General features: G+C 39.1%; 3 protein-coding genes across 3 annotated transcripts; 2 read left to right on the top strand and 1 right to left on the bottom strand.

Annotated features, from left to right (window-relative positions):
- Positions 1-361: 361 nt before the first annotated feature.
- LOC135592384 (small ribosomal subunit protein uS11y-like) lies at positions 362-4,561 on the top strand. Its single transcript, XM_065081795.1, has 6 exons — positions 362-452; positions 780-902; positions 988-1,033; positions 2,265-2,350; positions 2,440-2,569; positions 4,300-4,561. The coding sequence occupies exons 1-6, from the start codon at positions 450-452 to the stop codon at positions 4,365-4,367; spliced, it is 456 nt and encodes a 151-aa protein (XP_064937867.1). The 5' UTR covers positions 362-449; the 3' UTR covers positions 4,368-4,561.
- A 1,134-nt stretch (positions 4,562-5,695) lies between these two features.
- LOC135592382 (uncharacterized) lies at positions 5,696-6,925 on the bottom strand. The gene has a single exon (XM_065081794.1). The coding sequence runs from the start codon at positions 6,849-6,851 to the stop codon at positions 5,988-5,990; it is 864 nt and encodes a 287-aa protein (XP_064937866.1). The 5' UTR covers positions 6,852-6,925; the 3' UTR covers positions 5,696-5,987.
- A 3,436-nt stretch (positions 6,926-10,361) lies between these two features.
- Positions 10,362-11,969, top strand: LOC103996772 (uncharacterized protein At3g28850-like). Its single transcript, XM_009417758.3, has one exon. The coding sequence runs from the start codon at positions 10,485-10,487 to the stop codon at positions 11,724-11,726; it is 1,242 nt and encodes a 413-aa protein (XP_009416033.2). The 5' UTR covers positions 10,362-10,484; the 3' UTR covers positions 11,727-11,969.
- Positions 11,970-19,163: the final 7,194 nt, after the last annotated feature.

Here is a 19,163-nt window from a genome sequence, read left to right as displayed (position 1 = left end):
ATTCTATAATAATTTTTAAAATTGGGACACTGGAAATTTATCAAATATACAAGGTTTTTTTTTTAAATTCATCCAAGTAGTTAAATATTTTGTAATTCTATATATTTTTAGCTCAAACCAACTTATATTAACTATATATATTTTAGACCAAAATATTGTCTGGAGTGTTATACACGGAATATATAAACATCTTCATGTGCAACTTTTCTTAATGAAATTAACAGATGAATATAAATTACGCGTCGTTTAAATGAAATCATGAGATCAATTAAACTGCTAAAGCCCATCCAAAATTAAGTCCAATGGCCCATCGATGGGGGTATTATAGTAATTCGGGGTACCACGAGCCGCTGGGAGCGCTATAAAATGCGGTGGCGAGTTAGGGTTTTCGTCTCTCGGTCTCCGTACTTCTCGCCGTCGCCCTCACCCTCGCCTACCGTGCTTCAACCATGGTAAGCGATCCGAGTTGTGGCCTTGCTCCAGTTCTTCCAGAGATCGCAACTTGTTTTATCTTGCTCTTTTCTCTTTGAATGAAGTGCAGGTTCTAGTTCTTGTTTCTCCAGCTTTGTTTTTGACCTGTTTTGATGGTTGCATCGTGTCATTGGATCTTGTATATGTTACAATGTTTCATCTTTAGACTATGGATTATTGTTTTTGATGGATAATTGTGTATTTGTGCTGACATTTAGACGTGTTTATGCATATAAGAACTTGTATGTTCTGTTCTGCTCTGATCTAATTTTAGATTCAGCTGGTTAATTGAGTTTATGGATCTGCAGTCTGGAAGAAAGAAGACTAGGGAGCCCAAAGAAGACAATGTGACGCTTGGGCCAGCCGTACGGGAAGGGGAGCAAGTGTTTGGTGTTGCTCACATCTTTGCGTCGTTCAATGATACTTTCATTGTAAGATACAATTGGTTTCTTTTTCTATAGAATGCATATGATTTCTTGTGCGTCAATAACTTGTTATTTTTTGTTTGACCTGCAGCATGTTACAGATTTGTCTGGGAGGGAAACACTCGTTCGTATTACAGGTTTCTTCTAAATTCCTGTAATTCTGTGCATGGGATGAGATCATATGAAGCTTTCTCCCGCATCATTATATTAGCAATTTGGCTTGATTTTTTTGGTAGCATGACTATCTCGTGCTGTGTAATCTAAATGGATTGTTGTTTTAGGTTTAGCTGTGGCATGTGGTACACCTACAAACCATCGTGATAAAATTAAGAGTTGTTTTGGATACATTATGTAAGATGGGCAGTCGTAAATATGAAGTGATAATTGAATAGTCATGGATACTTGTTTTGCGATTAAATTTTGTTGGAAAACTAATATCAGACTTCCTTCATATGCTTGGCATGCACCAGTCCATTTGAATACTTGAATTTTATCTCTGCATTTGTTCATGCAATTTGATGTATGTGCTTGATATCATACGCGTGGCCCTTAAGATCGCCTTCCTTTTACTTTATGGAAGCGTTTTGAGTCATAGTCACGCCATATCAATGTTGTGGTTGCAAGGAGTTTTTCCTTGGGACCTGTTCTTACTCCATTCAAATTTCGGGCCCACTTTTAATTGGCATTTGATATTTCTCAATCACTCTGTAGTTGAGCAGCATTACTTTTGCTGCTCATCTATTGTGATTCAGTGAAGATCTCTTGCTAATGATCTTATGAAGTGCCTGTATCTTGGGAGAGGAATACATTCTGATTGAAATTGAATCTTTCTGATGTAGCATAACCAAGAAATGTGTCTCTTGTCAAAGTTCATTTATGATTCTTTTAATAATTCAGCAGTTCACTGAAGGAACTCCTATTTAGATGATTTTATGGGTAATTTAGCAGTTCACGGGAGGACCTCCTATTTAGAAAAGGATCTTCAATTGTTTTCTTTTGGGAGGCTTATACAGTAACAATGTGTAGAGTGCAACGGATACTTTGAACAATTCGTGACCATGATAACATTAAACATTGTGCATAAAATATTTTCTGAATCTGTAACCGTGTGTAGAATGTAATGGGTACAGTGAACAATGCTTGACCATGATATAGCAAATATGGCTTAACTAATACTGTCTCTGTTGATCGCCAATCTTGGATATCCTATTGTAGAACATTTTCTTCTACTGACATGCATGGACACATCTGATAGGTCTCTAAATATTCTTCCTGCTTCCCCCTTTCTCTCTTCTTATTTCTGATTGTGTAATATTTTATTTTTATTGGATAAAGGGTTCTATAAGACTGATGTTTTGGTGCTTGCAGGTGGTATGAAGGTCAAAGCTGACAGGGATGAATCATCTCCATATGCAGCCATGCTTGCAGCACAAGATGTTGCACAGAGATGCAAGGTCTTCCATTTAGCCACTTTAATTTCTGATTTTTTGATATCTTAATAGCTGTGTGTTGATATATCTTTTGTTATCCGTAACTTCCATAGGAATTGGGGATTACTGCTTTGCACATTAAGTTGCGGGCTACTGGTGGGAATAAGACAAAAACACCTGGTCCTGGTGCTCAGTCTGCTCTCAGGGCACTTGCTCGCTCTGGAATGAAAATTGGGCGTATTGGTAAGTCTTATTTTACTGTTTAAAACTGTCTCTGTTTCCTGTTGTGTGCCACAATTGTTATATCAACTGGTTTGGCATTTCTTGCTATGTAAGATGTTTGCTGTTTCTAAAGACATATTTATAGCCTCAGTATTAGTTGTGCCAATATTGATTTGGCAGTTTGTTGTTTACAATCTATGTGATGCTTGCAGTTGTGTAGGAAAATTCTATGTAACTGTGTAAATGAGTAAATGAATTTAATGCTTGAGATGCCATTGTCATCATTTTTGGGGGGTTCCTCTGATTTGGGCTTTTGTAAATTATGTAGTGGCTATGAGTGTCGAGAAGTTTTGATTTTTGTGATTCGTGACTGTTGAAGGGTCTCCATAATCCTTTTCATACTTGGGCAAAACTGTTGCTGTCGACCTTGCCTCAGTAATTTGTATAACTATGTATTATGACTTTTGGTTTCATCCGGAAACTTGGGACTGATTATGATTCTATTGAAGACATGTTATTGTTTGAATTGATTTTTTGGACTGTTACGTGTCACTAGATGAGTAGATGGAACTGCAGTGAACAATTTACAATTAACATATTGGATTAGCATAAAGTCATAGACTCTTATCAGCTAAGATTTTTTGCTTTCACATGTACTTGTGTTTGTTCTGAAACCTTAATTGGTTCTTGATGTATGCCTTGTAATATTATGCAAGAAATTCTTTTGCACCTTAAAAAATTAAATTTGCAACTTATCAGAAGTAATTTTAGTGGGTTTCACTTTTCATTGTGTATTCCTGAATTGGGAGATACTTTTCTATATGTTGGTAGTTAAGTGTGAATTATTATTGGTACAAAAGCATGATTTTTAAAAAGGGTATGTACGACAAATATTGCTGATGTGGTATACACTCAGAAATCTTATTATTGTGGTATCATTTTTTTCAAACTGCTTGTTGGTGTTACGTAAATATAGTCTATGTTAGCCATGTATGCGGTACAAATGCATATATTGCCAGATCTCTTTCACTATTTGCATCCTCTGAGTGGCACTGCCACGCATGGGAAATCTATTAGCTCATGTGTTTCACATATCATGAAAATGCAAGCACCTCCAATGTATGTTTTTTCTTATTTCTCTTTCTACTATTTCTAATGTTTAGTAGTATGGTAGATGTGATATTCATTACTTGAACATGTTCCATTTCTTTTATATTATCACTAAAATCAGTTATTAAATTTGAGAGCTATTGCATAAATATTTAATTTGGATGTAGAATATAATTTCAACGGACAAGTCACGCTGATTTGGATGTTCAAATTTGTCAGATTGATTTACCTGAAGTTATTTAATTGTCAGAAAATGCTTCTGCATACTTGGTGGGTAAACCCTTGTTGGTATGCCATAAACATCACTGCACACTGTTACTATGTTGTATATGTTGGAAATCTTCCTTCAATGTCTTCCATATAAACTACACCATGCTGATTCTGCTGGTGCCTAATTAACTAAAGTGAAAGTGTTGGTCCGGCATACCAAAGTATGCCGGAGTAACATGGATTAACTCTTGATAAAGAAATGCTTTCTGTGTATGAAATCAGCGAAGTGCCATCTTTACACACTGCATATATACCACCTCTCCGGGGTAGCATATCATTTGTCAGAGGGCCATAACAAGCTCTTTTCTTGATGATTGTTGCTACTTGCAAGTCTTTACTATTCTAAAGTGAGTTTGTTCTCTCGGTTGCAGAGGATGTAACTCCGATTCCAACAGACAGCACCCGAAGAAAGGGTGGAAGAAGAGGAAGGAGACTGTAGTTCATCAACTTCATCTGCATCAAGTTCATTCCCAGTGGGTTTGGGACGTAGTTTGGTCATTATAAACAGTTATGTAGCTTTGAATGGTGAATTGCTTTATCTGTCATTTTGCCAAAAAATAACTTATGTGCTTTGCTACTTTTGAGGTGAACATTCAGCTTTTATTATGATGAAAGCTACAGGAATTGCTTTGATGCTGTGATTTCCATCAATTTTATGGTATTTCATTTCACAGTTAACTTTAGTTGGTATTAAGCGAATCCTCATCTTCGAATCATTGATCATATGATCCATTATCCTGTATTTCCAACCTCCAATCACGTTAGTTGAGTTTGCCTTTTACATTTTTGTCTCTTCCCATCTTTGATTTGGTTTTATATGAAATCTAAGATTCGACAATAATTGATTTCAATATGCAGCGAGTGATACTTGAAATGCTTTCTATCATAGAAGAAGTCTCACTGTTGGAATCTCTCTATGCGACTCGATGTAGTTGGAAGTAGTTGCATTATGGTCTCCTACCTGTGCTCATATTCCTCTCCTTTGATGCCTACACCACCAAATTGTGTTCCTATCACTGCTGGAGACGTCTTATCTAGTCATTGCGTTCATCTGCCTGCGTTTGTCATCTTCTCCATTTAGTCTTTTTAGTTCACGTAGCGTGGCATCTTCTCCAGAGAGAGAGATTTGGGTAGGGTACTTTGTAACACATGTCTCGATCACCAGAGAAAAGTGTATGTAAAAATTAATAAAAAAAATTACAGAATAATTTTTTAATATTGCTAGGTTATACTTGATTAAGATACCAAGAATTGTGTCATGCTTAATTCTACAATGGAGTACAACACAATTCATTTACGAACTTAACACTGTAAAGTTTGTGCAGCTCAACTCGGACTTCAACTATTAAAGGAAAATATAATATCAATAATTTCTTCATTAATCATTTCAAAATTTCCTTATTTTAGAGGTTTTAGTAGTCCAATTTGGAATATGTTTGTCCGACTCACATCACACTTTGACAATCGAAGAAAAATATAATATAAATAATTACACCATTGAGTTTTTCTAATTTTTAGTTTAATTTAATGAAAAATGAATTACGTTTTAGTATTGTTAGTGTTTGTCTTGCAGAATGGTTTCGGTATTTCAAATATTTTATATAGATGATAAGCTAAAACCACAAGAATGCAATCTACCGGCAGGCCACAACTTGTTTGAGCCTTGAAATCTCATCTCATCTCATCTCATCTCATCTCATCCTGGAATAGTTTTGAGATAACTCACGATATTGTCTTCTTTCTTAATTGATTGACGTTGATTCCAAGTAAAAAGAAACTCCCAACAAATGTAAGATTGAGACAAGTATCATTATATTACATGAAGCAAGCAGCAAAACAGGGGAAGCCACGCGTCTGTCCGCGTATTTACAATCCCCCCCCACACTAAATACCGCCGAAATAGGGGACAACAACAACAAACCAAAAGCACACAACAAAAACAGAAAACAAAAACAGCAGTACGTATCAACCATTGCGTGCGGGGCGTAGAGAGAAACAGAAACAGAAACAGAAACAGAAACAGCATCAGAATCCTGCGAGGGAGAGGCCGGTATTACCGCTACCGCTCCGCGTCTTCCCGCGACCCCAACGACCGCCGCCCGCCCAGCTCCGTCGCCTCCCCATCCAACGGCCCCAGGTCGACCGACACGTCCCCGTCCCCGCCCCACGACGCCGGCCGCCGCCCCGACGCGAACCGCATCATCGATCCTAGCCCCGGCACCTCCAACCGTGGCTCCGCCGCCGTCCTCCTATCCACCGCCGCCTTGGCCGGCGAATCCACCGGCACGGTCTCCGACGCGGCGCTCCTACGCCGCTGCTTTGTCCCACCGCAGAAGAACATCGCCCAACAGCCGGAAGGTGCCGCCGCCTCCTCCTCTTGCTCCGGCGGTCCGCGGCACTGCCTCCGGTACCGGTCCCGTTCCCTCTCGGACAGGACCTTTCCGATGCAGGACACCTTGGGCGAACCCGGCTCTTCGTCGGGCAGCGCGGACTTGCGGCCCTCTCCGCCGCGGTCGGGGCGAGGAGGTTTCTTGGGGAAGATGGGGGCGTTGGCGGGACGGCGGCCGCTGCGGCCGAGGTACCCGGAGTGGTGCTGGATCTTCCCGGGGATGCCGATGATGGGGGGCTTCGCCTGGAGGCCGCCGGAGAAACGCTGCGAGTTGGATCGGGGCCTGGAGGCGGGGTTGGCGTGCTGCTGCTGCGCCTGCGCCTTCGGGTTCGTGTTCCCCTTGGTCGAGTCGTCGCGCTCGTAGACGGCGGCGCCGCCCACCTCTGCCCAGAACAGCTCGCGGCCGCTGCCGATCCGCACCATGATAGACTCCGGCGGGAGGTCCGGGTCATCGGCCCCGATCTGGGTCTCGCAGGCCACCTTGGTGTCCCCGCCGCCACACACGAGGGCTTCAAGATCTTTTACTTGCGGCATGGCCGATCAAGACGATTCCAATACAACCACAGCAACAGGAGAAGAAGACGACGAAACGTTGGCGGCGAGAGGTCGAGCGAAGACGGTGTCTTAAAGACGCCAAGGGTATTTTCGTAAATGTCTCCCCATAACCCCCCCCCCCTCCTTTTGACTCAATAATTCATGCAAATCCGATTTGATCTTCACGTACGGATATATATATATATATATATATATACCCTCATTTACGTAATACCTGCGGATGGCTTTTTTATTTTTTAGATAAAATATAATAAGTATATATAATATATTACTCGACTAATCCCCATCCATTCTAGAAACGGGTGCAGGCAGGCAGGCATGAGACGTAGCGTGGTCCGGTTTCTTCTTCTACGTGAGTCACCACGGGAGTGCAAAACCTACTGCTGTGTTCTCGGCGGAGCACACAGGTTTTCCGACGATCTGTGACTCTAATCCGTCGCTTTTGTCGCGTCATCTTCGTCCTGATTCCCGACTCGTCCAATTTTGACCATTGCATCTCTGATTCATCACCACGAGGTCCAATGTTGACCAGAGTACGTAGAGGTTGTCACGATTTATGTACTGCATGAATGTTCGAGAGCTTAGCGGATTCGTCCAATCACTTGTAGAGGAGTGAGTCAACCTACTTTCGACCTCATGCGCGGTGTCCAAGTAACTAATGGAGAAGATGTGAACAGAATGCATGAGCGAAATCGAATTGACGATGAAAGTTGACTTTGTTGTACTATCACCACCATTTCACAAGTAAAATATCTGTACGAAAAAGAATATTCAATAAATACTAAAAAATAAACTTATTTTATTTTATATTTTAAAGGATAACTAATAAAGAAAAAATTTAAACCCAAAAATTTATATTAAAAATTATAAAATTTTTTGTATCAACTAAAATAATAGACACCTTCGTTACTTCACTAGATAGATCATCAAACAGGACCCAAAGGCTTCCTTTCTAAGTCAACAAGTCAGCGCCCCCCATTACTGAGCCGCCTCTCTTTTCCCACCCCTTTAAGCTTTTTCTTCACTCCTCCCTTTTTTTTATACCTCTTTGTCAATGTGAAACCATCTTTTTCTTGGATTACACTTTCTTCAAATGGGCCCCAAATCATATATATATATATATATATATATATATATATATATATATATATATATATATATATATATATATCTCTCTCTCTCTCTCTCTCTCTCTCTCTCTCTCTCTCTCTCTCTCTTCTGATAGATAATTCTCATATTAATTATTCACATGCATGTTTTTATCAAAATAAAATTATATTATTGCTTTAGTGTCCTATGAAATGTGATATTGTCCAAAATTGAAGCTAAATACAAAGGAATAAGCTCATTCAAAAGAAAAAAAAAAAGAATCATGGTGTCACATCCAACTTAACAATACAGTTAGCTGTTTACTTCATACCTCTATAATACACGATAGTATTTGAGAGATGTTATATTTAATTGGTAAGGAACTTTTGTTTTTGTTAGGGAAAGATGTTATTGATGTCAAATTAGCTTAATGTGATTTAGACTTATATACATAGGATTATCTAAGATACATTTAAGGTGAAAATATCGAACTTTCGAGAAGATCATTGAAGATAAAAACATTGTGCTCTCGAAGAGCTTGAGAGAGATTTTTCGAATTGGTTCATTCGATGCTCAAGTTAGTAATCCGAAATAATTAAGTATAGTTATCAATAAAAAAAATAACCTTTTAACTATATTAAAAAGTAAACTTTTATACATAGTAATATACGAACAATATATTATGTATAATATTATTTGAAGACATCTTTTAACTATGACTATCTTGATTTGATTTCTTTTTCATATATATTATATAGATGAAGATAGCCTATAAATTATTTGTCTTCAGATATGAGGAGAACGATGATTGATCGATAATATTCTTTATATAAAGTATATTCTATAATGTAATAATTATTTGTTTAGTTCATCTACTTATCTAGTTGTGTTTGTTTTTCTTTTACTATGCTGGTTGTTGATGAAAAATCCACAAAAAGATTTATTTTTGTTGTTTTATACCAATTTAATACTTAATTTCATTTTTTGTATTGTAGTGTTGATGTCATTCCATTTCTAAAGAAAGCCACAGCATTAATAGCCAACAAGCCTTTGTCAACCCTTCTCCTTGATTTCAGGGAAATGACAAACACGAGTTAGGAAGAGAAGATGCATATAATGTAGCAATTAGGTGATGAAATGACAATAAAATTTAAGATATTAATGTGTTTGGTTAAAATATCAATTAGCTAATTAGATCATTACAAGTATAAAACATATTATTTGTGGTCCTATATGCAATTGGATGGGTTGGTGGACTTTTTCTTGTTACTTGTTAGTAGGTGTAACAACTCATTGATTTGGATCACATCCTATTATTATTATTATTATTACTATTGTTATTATTATTATTACATCAATTAAAAGATAAAAAAATATTCTCTTGATAGGATTATTCATTTTGTGATAGTTTATCGAAAAATGAGTTTTTTACTTGAATATTTGAATCTGATTTGAACAAAGTATATATATATATATATATATATATATATATATATATATATATTCCTCGAGTAAAATATTAATTTTTTATATAAGCTGTAATATCTCAATTTAATTGCACATCAAATCTAAAACTTAAAATGATATATAAGATGATACACGATGTATTACTATTAATTTAGATTTAAATATTTTAAATCAATGATTTAGATTTAACAAAGTTAATAAGTTAGTTATATAATCTAATCAAATCGTCAGAGTTGATCTAATACATTTAAATAAGAAAAATTGTGATGCTATGATTTACTCAATACTATTAAAACCTGAGAGATAACCTAATACGAATATGAATTATTCTTTCATGGCTAAGATTTTAATTAACTCATAAGAGATTGTTATTTTATGCTTAAGCATTTTGAATCAATTTTCATTAGCATATGAATCGACACCTGTCTTCATTTGATTTTATCCATAATATGTAATTTTTTAGGAAATTACATTTAGCTTCGATAGAATCTTATGTATTATTATTGGTAATTATTGTTATTAATATTATTTAGTGTGGCTTATAGTTTAAAACGGGTGACTGTTGGGCCTTAAAAGAGAGCGCCCAAATGAGATCTCTCCAAAGCCCATTTCTTGGGATTCGAAAGAGACCGTTGGAAGACATTATTGCAGCGGAAGCAATAACTTTCCCACCCCCCTCGTATTTACCCGATTCGCCGCATCGCTAGTCTATTGGAGCTAAATGCTGGGGTCCATATGAGTTCCGCAAAGCTTTCCGAGTAAACATTTCGGGTATCGGACCAGTAGGGTGGATAACTTCTCTACCTCCACAAGCTTCACCCGATCTTAGGCTTCGCTGGCACACTGGAGATAAGCAGTGGGTCCAGTTGGTTTCCTCAAAGCTCCTTCGGGGTATAGGAAGCGGGTATGAACAGAAGAGTGTTTTAGAGCAACGAGAGACGGCGAGCGCCACTCCCGAACCGTTCACATTTCAAACCCACAGCACTCCAACCGTACGCTTTTCTTCTCGCTTCAAGAGAAGGCGAAGCGGAAGAGGAGGCAGAGCAGGCGAATCAAATGGGCTGCATCTCCTCCAAACTCCTTGCCGCCGCGGACCTCGGCGAAGAGCTCCTATTCTCCGGCGACGCCAACCCCGCGGCCGGCGAATGCCCCAACCACTTCGTCTCCCTCACCTCCACCACCTACGGCGCCCTCAGCCTCGACCGCGGCGACGATGGAGCCAGCATCCCGGATGGGCCTGCAGGGACGGAAGTAGAACCGGAAGCAGCCACGAAGGTGGAGCGGGGGCGGCCGTCTCCCTCTCCCCATCTCGATGAAAAGAGGACCGTGGCGGAGGAGGAGCGCCCCTCCGAGGTCATCGACGCGCGGGAGCTAATGGGGGACCTCGCCGACGAGACCCCCAGCCGGTCCCCGTCGCAGAGGAAGAGGCCGCTGAAACCATCCCCGCCCGCTCACCGGTCGCCAGCGGTGAGGGCTGTGTTTTCGCCTGTCATGCCAAGGAGGTGGTTCGCCGGCAAGGAGAACACCCCGCTGCGGTCGGAGCCCAAAAGGTCCGATCTTGACGCCCACCGTATCTCTAAAGCCTTCCGTTCCTTAGACAACACACCGTGGGCCGGCCTTGCCTCGGCTATCTCGAAGAAATGCACTCCCAACAGCACAGGGAGCAAGAAATCGGAGAGGGATTCCGGTAATTCGAGGTCTAGGCGGAGTCTGGTTCCCTTGTTCGATCCGGAGCTTGTCGCTTTCTTCGAGAAAGAACACCACCAGGAAGGTGAGCAGACCAAGAAGGTGGTGCACGGTAAGGTCTGCGATTCCGTTCTTTTGCTTCAGTCCTACGAGGAGAAGTGCCCCAGAGGAGGGGAGAACATCGTGGTCCTGTACACCACCACGCTCAGGGGAATCAGGAAGACCTTCGAGGACTGCAACACGGTCAGGTCCTTGTTCGAGTCCTACAGCGTCCATATCGTGGAGAGGGACATCTCCATGGACTCAGGGTACAGGGAGGAGCTGCGGGTGCTGATGGGGAAGAAGGAGGTGAAGGTCCCAGTTGTTTTCATCAAGGGCAGATGCGTCGGTGGCACAGAGGAGGTCCTGAGACTGGAAGAAGAAGCGAAGTTGGGGCTGATATTGGAGGGTCTCCCAAGAGCGACGAAGTGGTGTGAGGGCTGCGGCGGGTTGCGGTTCGTGATGTGCATGGGCTGCAATGGCAGCTGCAAGGTGTTGGATTCCGAGAAGAAGAAAGTGAAGTGCGGTGAGTGCAATGAGAATGGCTTGATTCATTGCCCCATGTGCTGCTGATAAGAATATGGAGGTAGATTGGACATTTCTTCTTTTTGACGCTTACACGAGGTTTGTAGTCATCCATCTTATACATCGTTTCCAGAATTAAATTGTTTGTGCTTCAAACCAACTGGTTGAACACGGGGATGTCATCTACAAGTCAAATAGGCAGTAGCACTGGGTTGATTGCCGTATCTACCCCAGAATGTAGCAGAAACTTCTATTGGATTTGTTTAATCAACCGTTTATGTTTGCGGTAAAGATCGACATGATATTTATCTTTAATTTGCTTAAAGATTCATCTCAAATTTTATTTGGACCTAACCTAACTTCAACTTTTCTTTTTTTATCTAACTTGTTTTAAGATTTCTAAGTTCCAGGTTACACATGAAAAAGGTTTTTGATTGAGAGTTTTGTGGAGAGGGAATGCCACAATCTTTGTCATACTCTCCAACACCTTTTTATGTCATTGAATCTGTATGTTCTTCTGATATAATATAAACAGCATGTCTATGCACATGATTTGAGTCTACATTAAATCAGATGGACCTGCTGTTGAAAAGAATGCCTGTGATAGTCTTTGGATGTTATGAGCAAACAAGAAAACTTGTGATAGTCTTTGTTTGAGCTACTTATGAATTATTTAGCACTTTGGTCCCCTGTCTGATATGGGTTCTATCATAATCTTACAATGCATCTGTACTGTTTCTTCTTTCTGGTGCAGAAGCAATGCAAAGAGAACAAAGGGGAATCATTAATTCTGTTGCCTTTAAATTTTGATCTTATGTTATCACTAACTGGGCTTGTTTTTACTGGTCACGATTGCTTTTTTACTATTGGCGCAGCAGAGTTGACTAACATGGAATTTTAGGAAGAATATTGCAGAGTTGTTCATTCTTGGGGAGCTTTTTCTCTGATTCAAAAATTTTCTTGTATGCTCAGTGAAAAGCAACATGTTTCTACTGCTATACCCGGTGATGACTTTAGGTCACCAGAATATTGGTGAATCCATGATGACGATTGAAGTCTCTTTTCTTGCTGTAACATGTATATCTCTTCTTTAAATTACGGCTTTTACTGAACCTGATACTTCTTGAAATGGTAGAATTGAGATTTGAAATTTTGTTTTTTTAATATGCTGCAAACTTTCTGATGGCAACTAATTGTGTTACATGGCTCATGTTGACTTTCAGTGCCACTGAATCTGGTTACTGATTACAATTCATATCACGGTTGGCTTTCACATACTTCCTGGAACCTGGGAGATGATTGCTGTTTATTTATTGATTATCAATTTATGGAAATTATACTTTTCTTACCAAAGAAGTCTTTGGTTGGGAATTTATGAACTGTTTTGTTGTTGTTTACCGAGTTTAGTTAATCCTAATATTCTGACTTGGGTTGGTGGTTTTTTCTTCTTGTAAATGACTAGAAATATCTTCATACAAGTTTCTCTTTATGTTCAAAGTATGGTGCATTTAATCTGGTGAATATATTTCATCTTTTCCCAGTGCTAACATCATCCGGTCATTCTTCTATGACTTAGCTGAGGGTGAGACATATAAATTAGCTAGTATTCTAGAAATTGCTGATCGTTTAATTTGTATGGTCAAATCTACACAGAGAGGAAGACCAAACTTCCCTTGAAACTTATTGACATTACCAGAGATGATTTGTACCTATTACAAAATATATCTGAATACTCTATTGTGCATGCATATAGATAGAAGGGTACAAGTGCACTAATTGATTACCAAAAACATAAAGGCTACAATATTACTAGCACAACTGATAGTATCATTTACTGTTATGTGTATGGTTTATCATAGCACACTTTTGCTCTGAACAATATGTTAGGATTAAGCATCTCCTGGTAAATCTCTCCAGGATAATCTAAGGATTAAGCATTTCATAGGATCATTGGCTTCTATATTAATGACAATATACTAGTTACCCTTCAAAATCTCAAGTGCAATTGCATGAGTGAGAATCAAAGGACATTATAATTTCTTATCAGATGCCTATATCATTTAGGGATTGGACATTCTCTAAATAACACAAAAGACACACTGATATCATGTTCTTTATAGAGGTCAATAGTGCTATAAATCCTAAGAAAAGAATATCCATGTGCTTATCTGTTGAAAGTTACCTGTTGGTTACTGCAGTGGATGAACTTTTCTTGTTATATATTTGATGTTTTCCCAGTTGAGCATCAGCTTTTCTTTCTGAATTTGCCAGAGCTTTTTGTCTCATTTGATAGCTAATGCCTTGCTGCAGTTGTGTGTGTTAGTCTTTGCCAAGACCATATTGTGATTTTTTTTCCTAAATAGCCTGTGTTTTTATGACAAAGAAATCATTGACTAGATAATGAGATTCTGTTGGGAGAAAATTTATGGTGGGTTCATTTTTAGTAATTTTAGCTCAAGTGTTTTAAGGAACATGGTGAAAATTTATTTTGTTGAATTCATCCAGCAGCCAATGAGCCTACCAAATCCGAGCACAACAAATACTATCATGATATGCTCAAATGGTTGTGGTTGTCAAAACTTATGAATACATTCTTTACTTTCAAGTCTTTGAGATTACATATCATTAACATTTACATTTATCGTGGTATCTATCCACTTATAAGCTGTATCCTTTTACCTCTTGTATATACTTCCTCATATTTGAGATCTTTATATGCATCAAACGATGTTTCTCAACCTTACGTAGTTAGTTACCTTTAACGTTTTGGTTCTTACACTTCAAAAATTATATTAGGATTCATATAGCTTCAAAAGTAAAATATCTAAGTCTATTTATACTAATGATGTCGGTTTTATCAATGAAAACATGAAAACAAATTATAAAAATGATAATTTTAATGTTTGGTGGCAGATGACATCAGTGGTGGCGAATGGTGACACCGAAGCAGTTTTCTGGCTATCTCCAATGATGATAAGGTCCGCTCTCATTACAATGCCACATGCTTCCACGAGGAGTGTGTCGATGCAGATGGTGGTGGTCGCTCCCCATCCCATCGCCTCCCCTGATCCGTTCGGATCGCACTCGTCCTTTGCTCCAATGGCCTCTTGCATGATGGCAATGATGTGAATGATCTTTGGTTAATGCCCAACGTTGTACCATAAAGGGGTCGACCTAGTTGCTCCAATGGCCTCTTGCACGATGGACGTCACCCTTTGTAGCACGTCGTCTATTGCTAACCCAATTGCTCCAATAGCCTCTCGCACTATGGAACGTCGCCCTTTGTGGTGCAGTGTCCATCGTTGACCTAGTTGCTCCAATGGTCTCCCACATGATGGACGCTGCCTTATGTGGTGCAGTGTCGAGCACTAACCAAAACTCGTCCACATTGTCGTCATCGTGCAGGAGGCCATTGGAGCAGAGGGCGAGCACGGTCACGAACAGGTTAGGGGAGGCAACAGAGTACTTCTTGCACGTGGTGGAGAGTTCCGAGTGGGAGTGGACTCGGGGAGGGAGGAGGGGGTGGGCAGAAGAATCCTCAGTTACGATAGAGTGGAAGAGGGATTTGGAGATTCCGGGATGCTACTCCCAAAAGAATGGGATGGTGGAGAGAGCAAGGGGATGGGAAGCGACCATCACCATCTGCGTCGACACGCTCCTTGAGGAGGCGAGTGGCGTTATAATGAGAGCGGACTTTATCATCATCGGAGACGAGCATACAACTGTTTCGGCGTCGACGCTAATGGTGTCGCTGTCTATCACCACTCGTCCATTATTGAACGTTAAAAGTATATTATAATATTTATTTTATATTTTTATTAATAAAACTAGTATAATTAGTATAAATAAATTTAAATATTTTACTTTCGTAACTATATAGATGTTAATATAATTAAGACACTCACAATAACGGGGACATAAGCTCTTGAAAACTTAAAAAGTGTTTCTTAGTTTTTGATTAAATCTTTTCTAGCGGCCTTCAACTCTCTTTATCGATAGGATCATGTTGCTGCCGGTGCAATGATGTTTCAAGGCCTTCCAATGTTCTTTCAGAGTTGGTGCAAATGTCTATAACATTGAATGCGTTCCTTATAACAAAGCTTACCTTATAACCATCAATATAACGTTCGGGCGTGGAAAGAAGCACCACTACCCTCGACACGGTTGCCGCCGTTCCGGTGTCGCCTGCATCGCCCACAGATAACACCGTCATATGGACGGGTCTCCTTCATCAAGATTCGATCTTTTCTTCCTCTGCAGATTTCTGTTTCAGCTCGCTGCTGTCTATTCGAAATTTATTTGGCTTTTAACGATTTCTTGGATCGGTAATATGCATTTCGTTTTTTTTTTTCTGTGCCGTCAAAATTTTGCCATTCAAGAATTTGTTGTTTTCTTCAATGGGTTTTTTGTGATGGTGGGTTAGTTTTCTAGTCACTTTTGACTATCGATTCAAGGAGAATATGGCGAAGCTCTTTGTTTTTAGGAGCCAAATCGCATGGTTTCTTGTTTGCGTCATAATCCTGTTCTTTTCATGCTAAAGATTTCGACTTTGATATGTCCCTTGGTATGATTTCCCATTTCTTCGTACTTCTTTTCTCTTTGTTTGATGATTCGTTCGTCTTCTCAGGCGAACCCTCGTTGGGAAAATACAAGCCTCTTCTTGTTTTTTCCTTTTTAGCTTAATAGGGCAGTGTGTGGGCGAACTTAGACTCGAGATTGAGACTGACATCAATCGAAGGTTGTTCCTTTTGCTTTCCTCCTCAGGCTTTGTCTTCATTTCGTGAAGATATAACGGTGCAAGTTATATTACGATCTTGAGCTATATTCATGTTAATTCTGTAATTTTCTTCTTTGCATATGCATGTTATTCACATAATGTTCTTCTAAGTCTTTATCAATTGTGCCTACTAGCTTTTTTTTGTGCATTTTTCCCACGGCCTTTTCTATTTTTGCTTAAGCCATGTGTGACCCTTGCAGGGTCATCCTCCCTATGACCACTTTGTTAGCTCCCTATGACACATAAAAGAACAAACAAAAGTGATCGGCTTCATACGAATAAAAATGCTAACTTGTCAGTTGGGGCTGAGATTTGTTAGTGACACAGGAAGTGCAACATTCTATCTAGAAGAAATAAGTCAGAAAATCATTCACTAATGGTTTATATATCGATTTAAATCTTGCAACATGGATGTGAAATTTCTGATTTCCATGTCATTTATGCATGCCTTGTGTGAGATGTCTGCTTCGCCTTGATCAAATAGTTAAAAAAGAAATTAAGTTAGGAAGATATGCCTCTTGTGTCTAGGAATAGTGATTCAGAGGAATCATTATGGTCTTTCCTCACTGTTGTAAGAAGAATAGCAAATTTGCTAAAATTCATTGAGGGCGGTTAATGTGAAACATAGGAACAAATGCAGTATGATAGAAAGTAAGATGGAGCAGATACTGGACCAGGGATGATTTAGTTGCACATTTTAGGTCTGTGTAACTGTCATGGTCTCTTAACATCGATCCTAGATTGTCTATCTTGTAGCTATAGGCACACAGTATGTTAGATGTATCTTTTATATGTAAAATTGAACTTTTTTTGTGGTAACAAATTGAGTCTAGGTGATTTTAAAATAAAATTAAGATATCTGAAAAACAGTATAAGTGACTTTGAGTTGGTACTGTGTCACTGGGTTGTGTCAACAAAATTTTTTGTTACTACTTACTCTGGAAGATTTATTTTGTCTAATAAATAGGTTATATTTTAATGATTGATAGATATATTTCAACAAATGCTCCATGACAAGGGAGAAAAATATGATGTATCAAGGACCATGAGGGAAAAAAAAAAAAGCTTGGCTACAACTAAAGTGTAAAATATAAATTATTTATGCTAAATTTAGTAGAAAATGGCCTGTTTTAGGTCTTTGTCCATTGAAGATGCTCGATCAGTTGTCTTTAAGCTATTCTTTTAGACATTATATATGGATCAGCTACAACTGCAAGCCTGTTATTGCATAAACTGAATGACTGTTTGTTGTGCTGGATTTAATTTTCACTTCTGTTAAACATCGTGCTTGAATTAGCCAGTAAATCGAGTGGGTTCATGTGTCAACTGCCTGTTTGACCTCACTTATTATGTTTCTATGAAGCAGAAACTCTTCAGGCTAATTTTTGAATTTAAGATACAGTGCAGCATGAAACAATTAATATACCCACCAAAAGACAGGATTATCTATAAGTCATTCTTTTTTATTTGTCCTTGGTGTTTTGCTTCATACGGTGTAAATGTTGGTGCACCCTTGTGTTATGGCTCTGACACGCACAAGCTTTTGTTTTTTTTCTTCTGTTTTTGCAGGTAATAGTTTATTTGCAATCTGGTGTATTTTGAGAGTTTGGTGGAATACTTTTCCACAGCTGCGGTCCTTGTGGAATGGAGAACCATCCAGCTGGGAAGTTGAGACTGCTTAGAACGAAGAGTGGGAAAGTTTCAGCTGCAAGAGATTCCCATACATCTTGCTTACTAGTTACAAATAATTGTCACAGTTCTCATTTATATAACATTCAAATTCCTGTGCTACTGTCTGAGGTCTCTGGACTCGACAGAGATTTGGCATCATTCCTGTTCAATGGAAGAAAAAGAGAACATACCTGAACTCCATGCACAAACATATACGAAATATGACATAGTCAACAAATCCATGTTGCAAAATACCAGAAATCAAAATATTGGTTTCTTTGCAGGGCATGCAATGATTTGAGTTAATTATATATCTTCCTGTTGTAATCTAATTCATGTTTTCCCTTTGTGCTTGTAAGTATATCTGACGATAAAAGGGTGGTTCTGACTCTGACTGTTGTTTGTACCATTCTCTACGAGAGAACGTGTGTTGTGTTCCTGAGAGGGTTCTTGGAGTCAGGCTACTTATTGTTCTTAAAGCAATGGCCTTGTGCTTCTATAGTGTGAAACTGCTACATGTAATGTTAAAAGTATGGAATGCATACATCATGTTAATTTCGGAGCAAGCATTCATCGTCAGCAGAATACAGCCTTATCTTGGAAAATATCAACCAAGACTAGCGAAGTCATCATATGCGATGCCATGATCAGACTTGCTTCGTGTCTACTTGATCATCTTCTATTCACCATCCTTGCTGCTGTTTCTGAGACAATCTGGACTTCGTCAGGAAATGCCCTATTTGTGTGCCTCTCTGAAAGCTGCCACATGATATCATTCATATCTGAAGATAATGCCTTTGCAGTTGTTTGAGTGCTCGAGGAGAATTCTTTATGTACATTGTACATATTTGTCCTCTTTGATGCTTGACATGTCATCGGGTAATGAATCTTTCATGTCTGGCCAGAGTTGAGGGCTCCGACACTGAAGCTGACAGCAGTTGTGTTAGCAAACAATTCAGTTCATGATGCGAGGGTGTACGCGGAAACATTCAAGCCATCAACATGATAAATTAATGGGTCCACACTTTCTTGAATGG

The sequence above is a fragment of the Musa acuminata genome, chromosome BXJ1-9 (assembly GCF_036884655.1).
Source record: "Musa acuminata AAA Group cultivar baxijiao chromosome BXJ1-9, Cavendish_Baxijiao_AAA, whole genome shotgun sequence".
In the NCBI taxonomy this organism is placed as follows: Eukaryota; Viridiplantae; Streptophyta; class Magnoliopsida; order Zingiberales; family Musaceae; genus Musa; species Musa acuminata.
Note: the sequence above shows the minus strand (reverse complement) of the source record. Positions and strands in the feature narration are given on the sequence as shown.

Excerpts from the sequence above, each read along its gene's own strand:
- LOC135592384 (XM_065081795.1), top strand. Across the intron at positions 903-987 it reads CGTTCAATGATACTTTCATT|CATGTTACAGATTTGTCTGG; the intron begins GTAAGATACAAT and ends TTTGACCTGCAG. Across the intron at positions 2,351-2,439 it reads ATGTTGCACAGAGATGCAAG|GAATTGGGGATTACTGCTTT; the intron begins GTCTTCCATTTA and ends TAACTTCCATAG.
- LOC135592382 (XM_065081794.1), bottom strand. The coding sequence starts at position 6,851 with ATGCCGCAAGTAAAAGATCTTGAAGCCCTCGTGTGTGGCGGCGGGGAC.
- LOC103996772 (XM_009417758.3), top strand. The coding sequence starts at position 10,485 with ATGGGCTGCATCTCCTCCAAACTCCTTGCCGCCGCGGACCTCGGCGAA.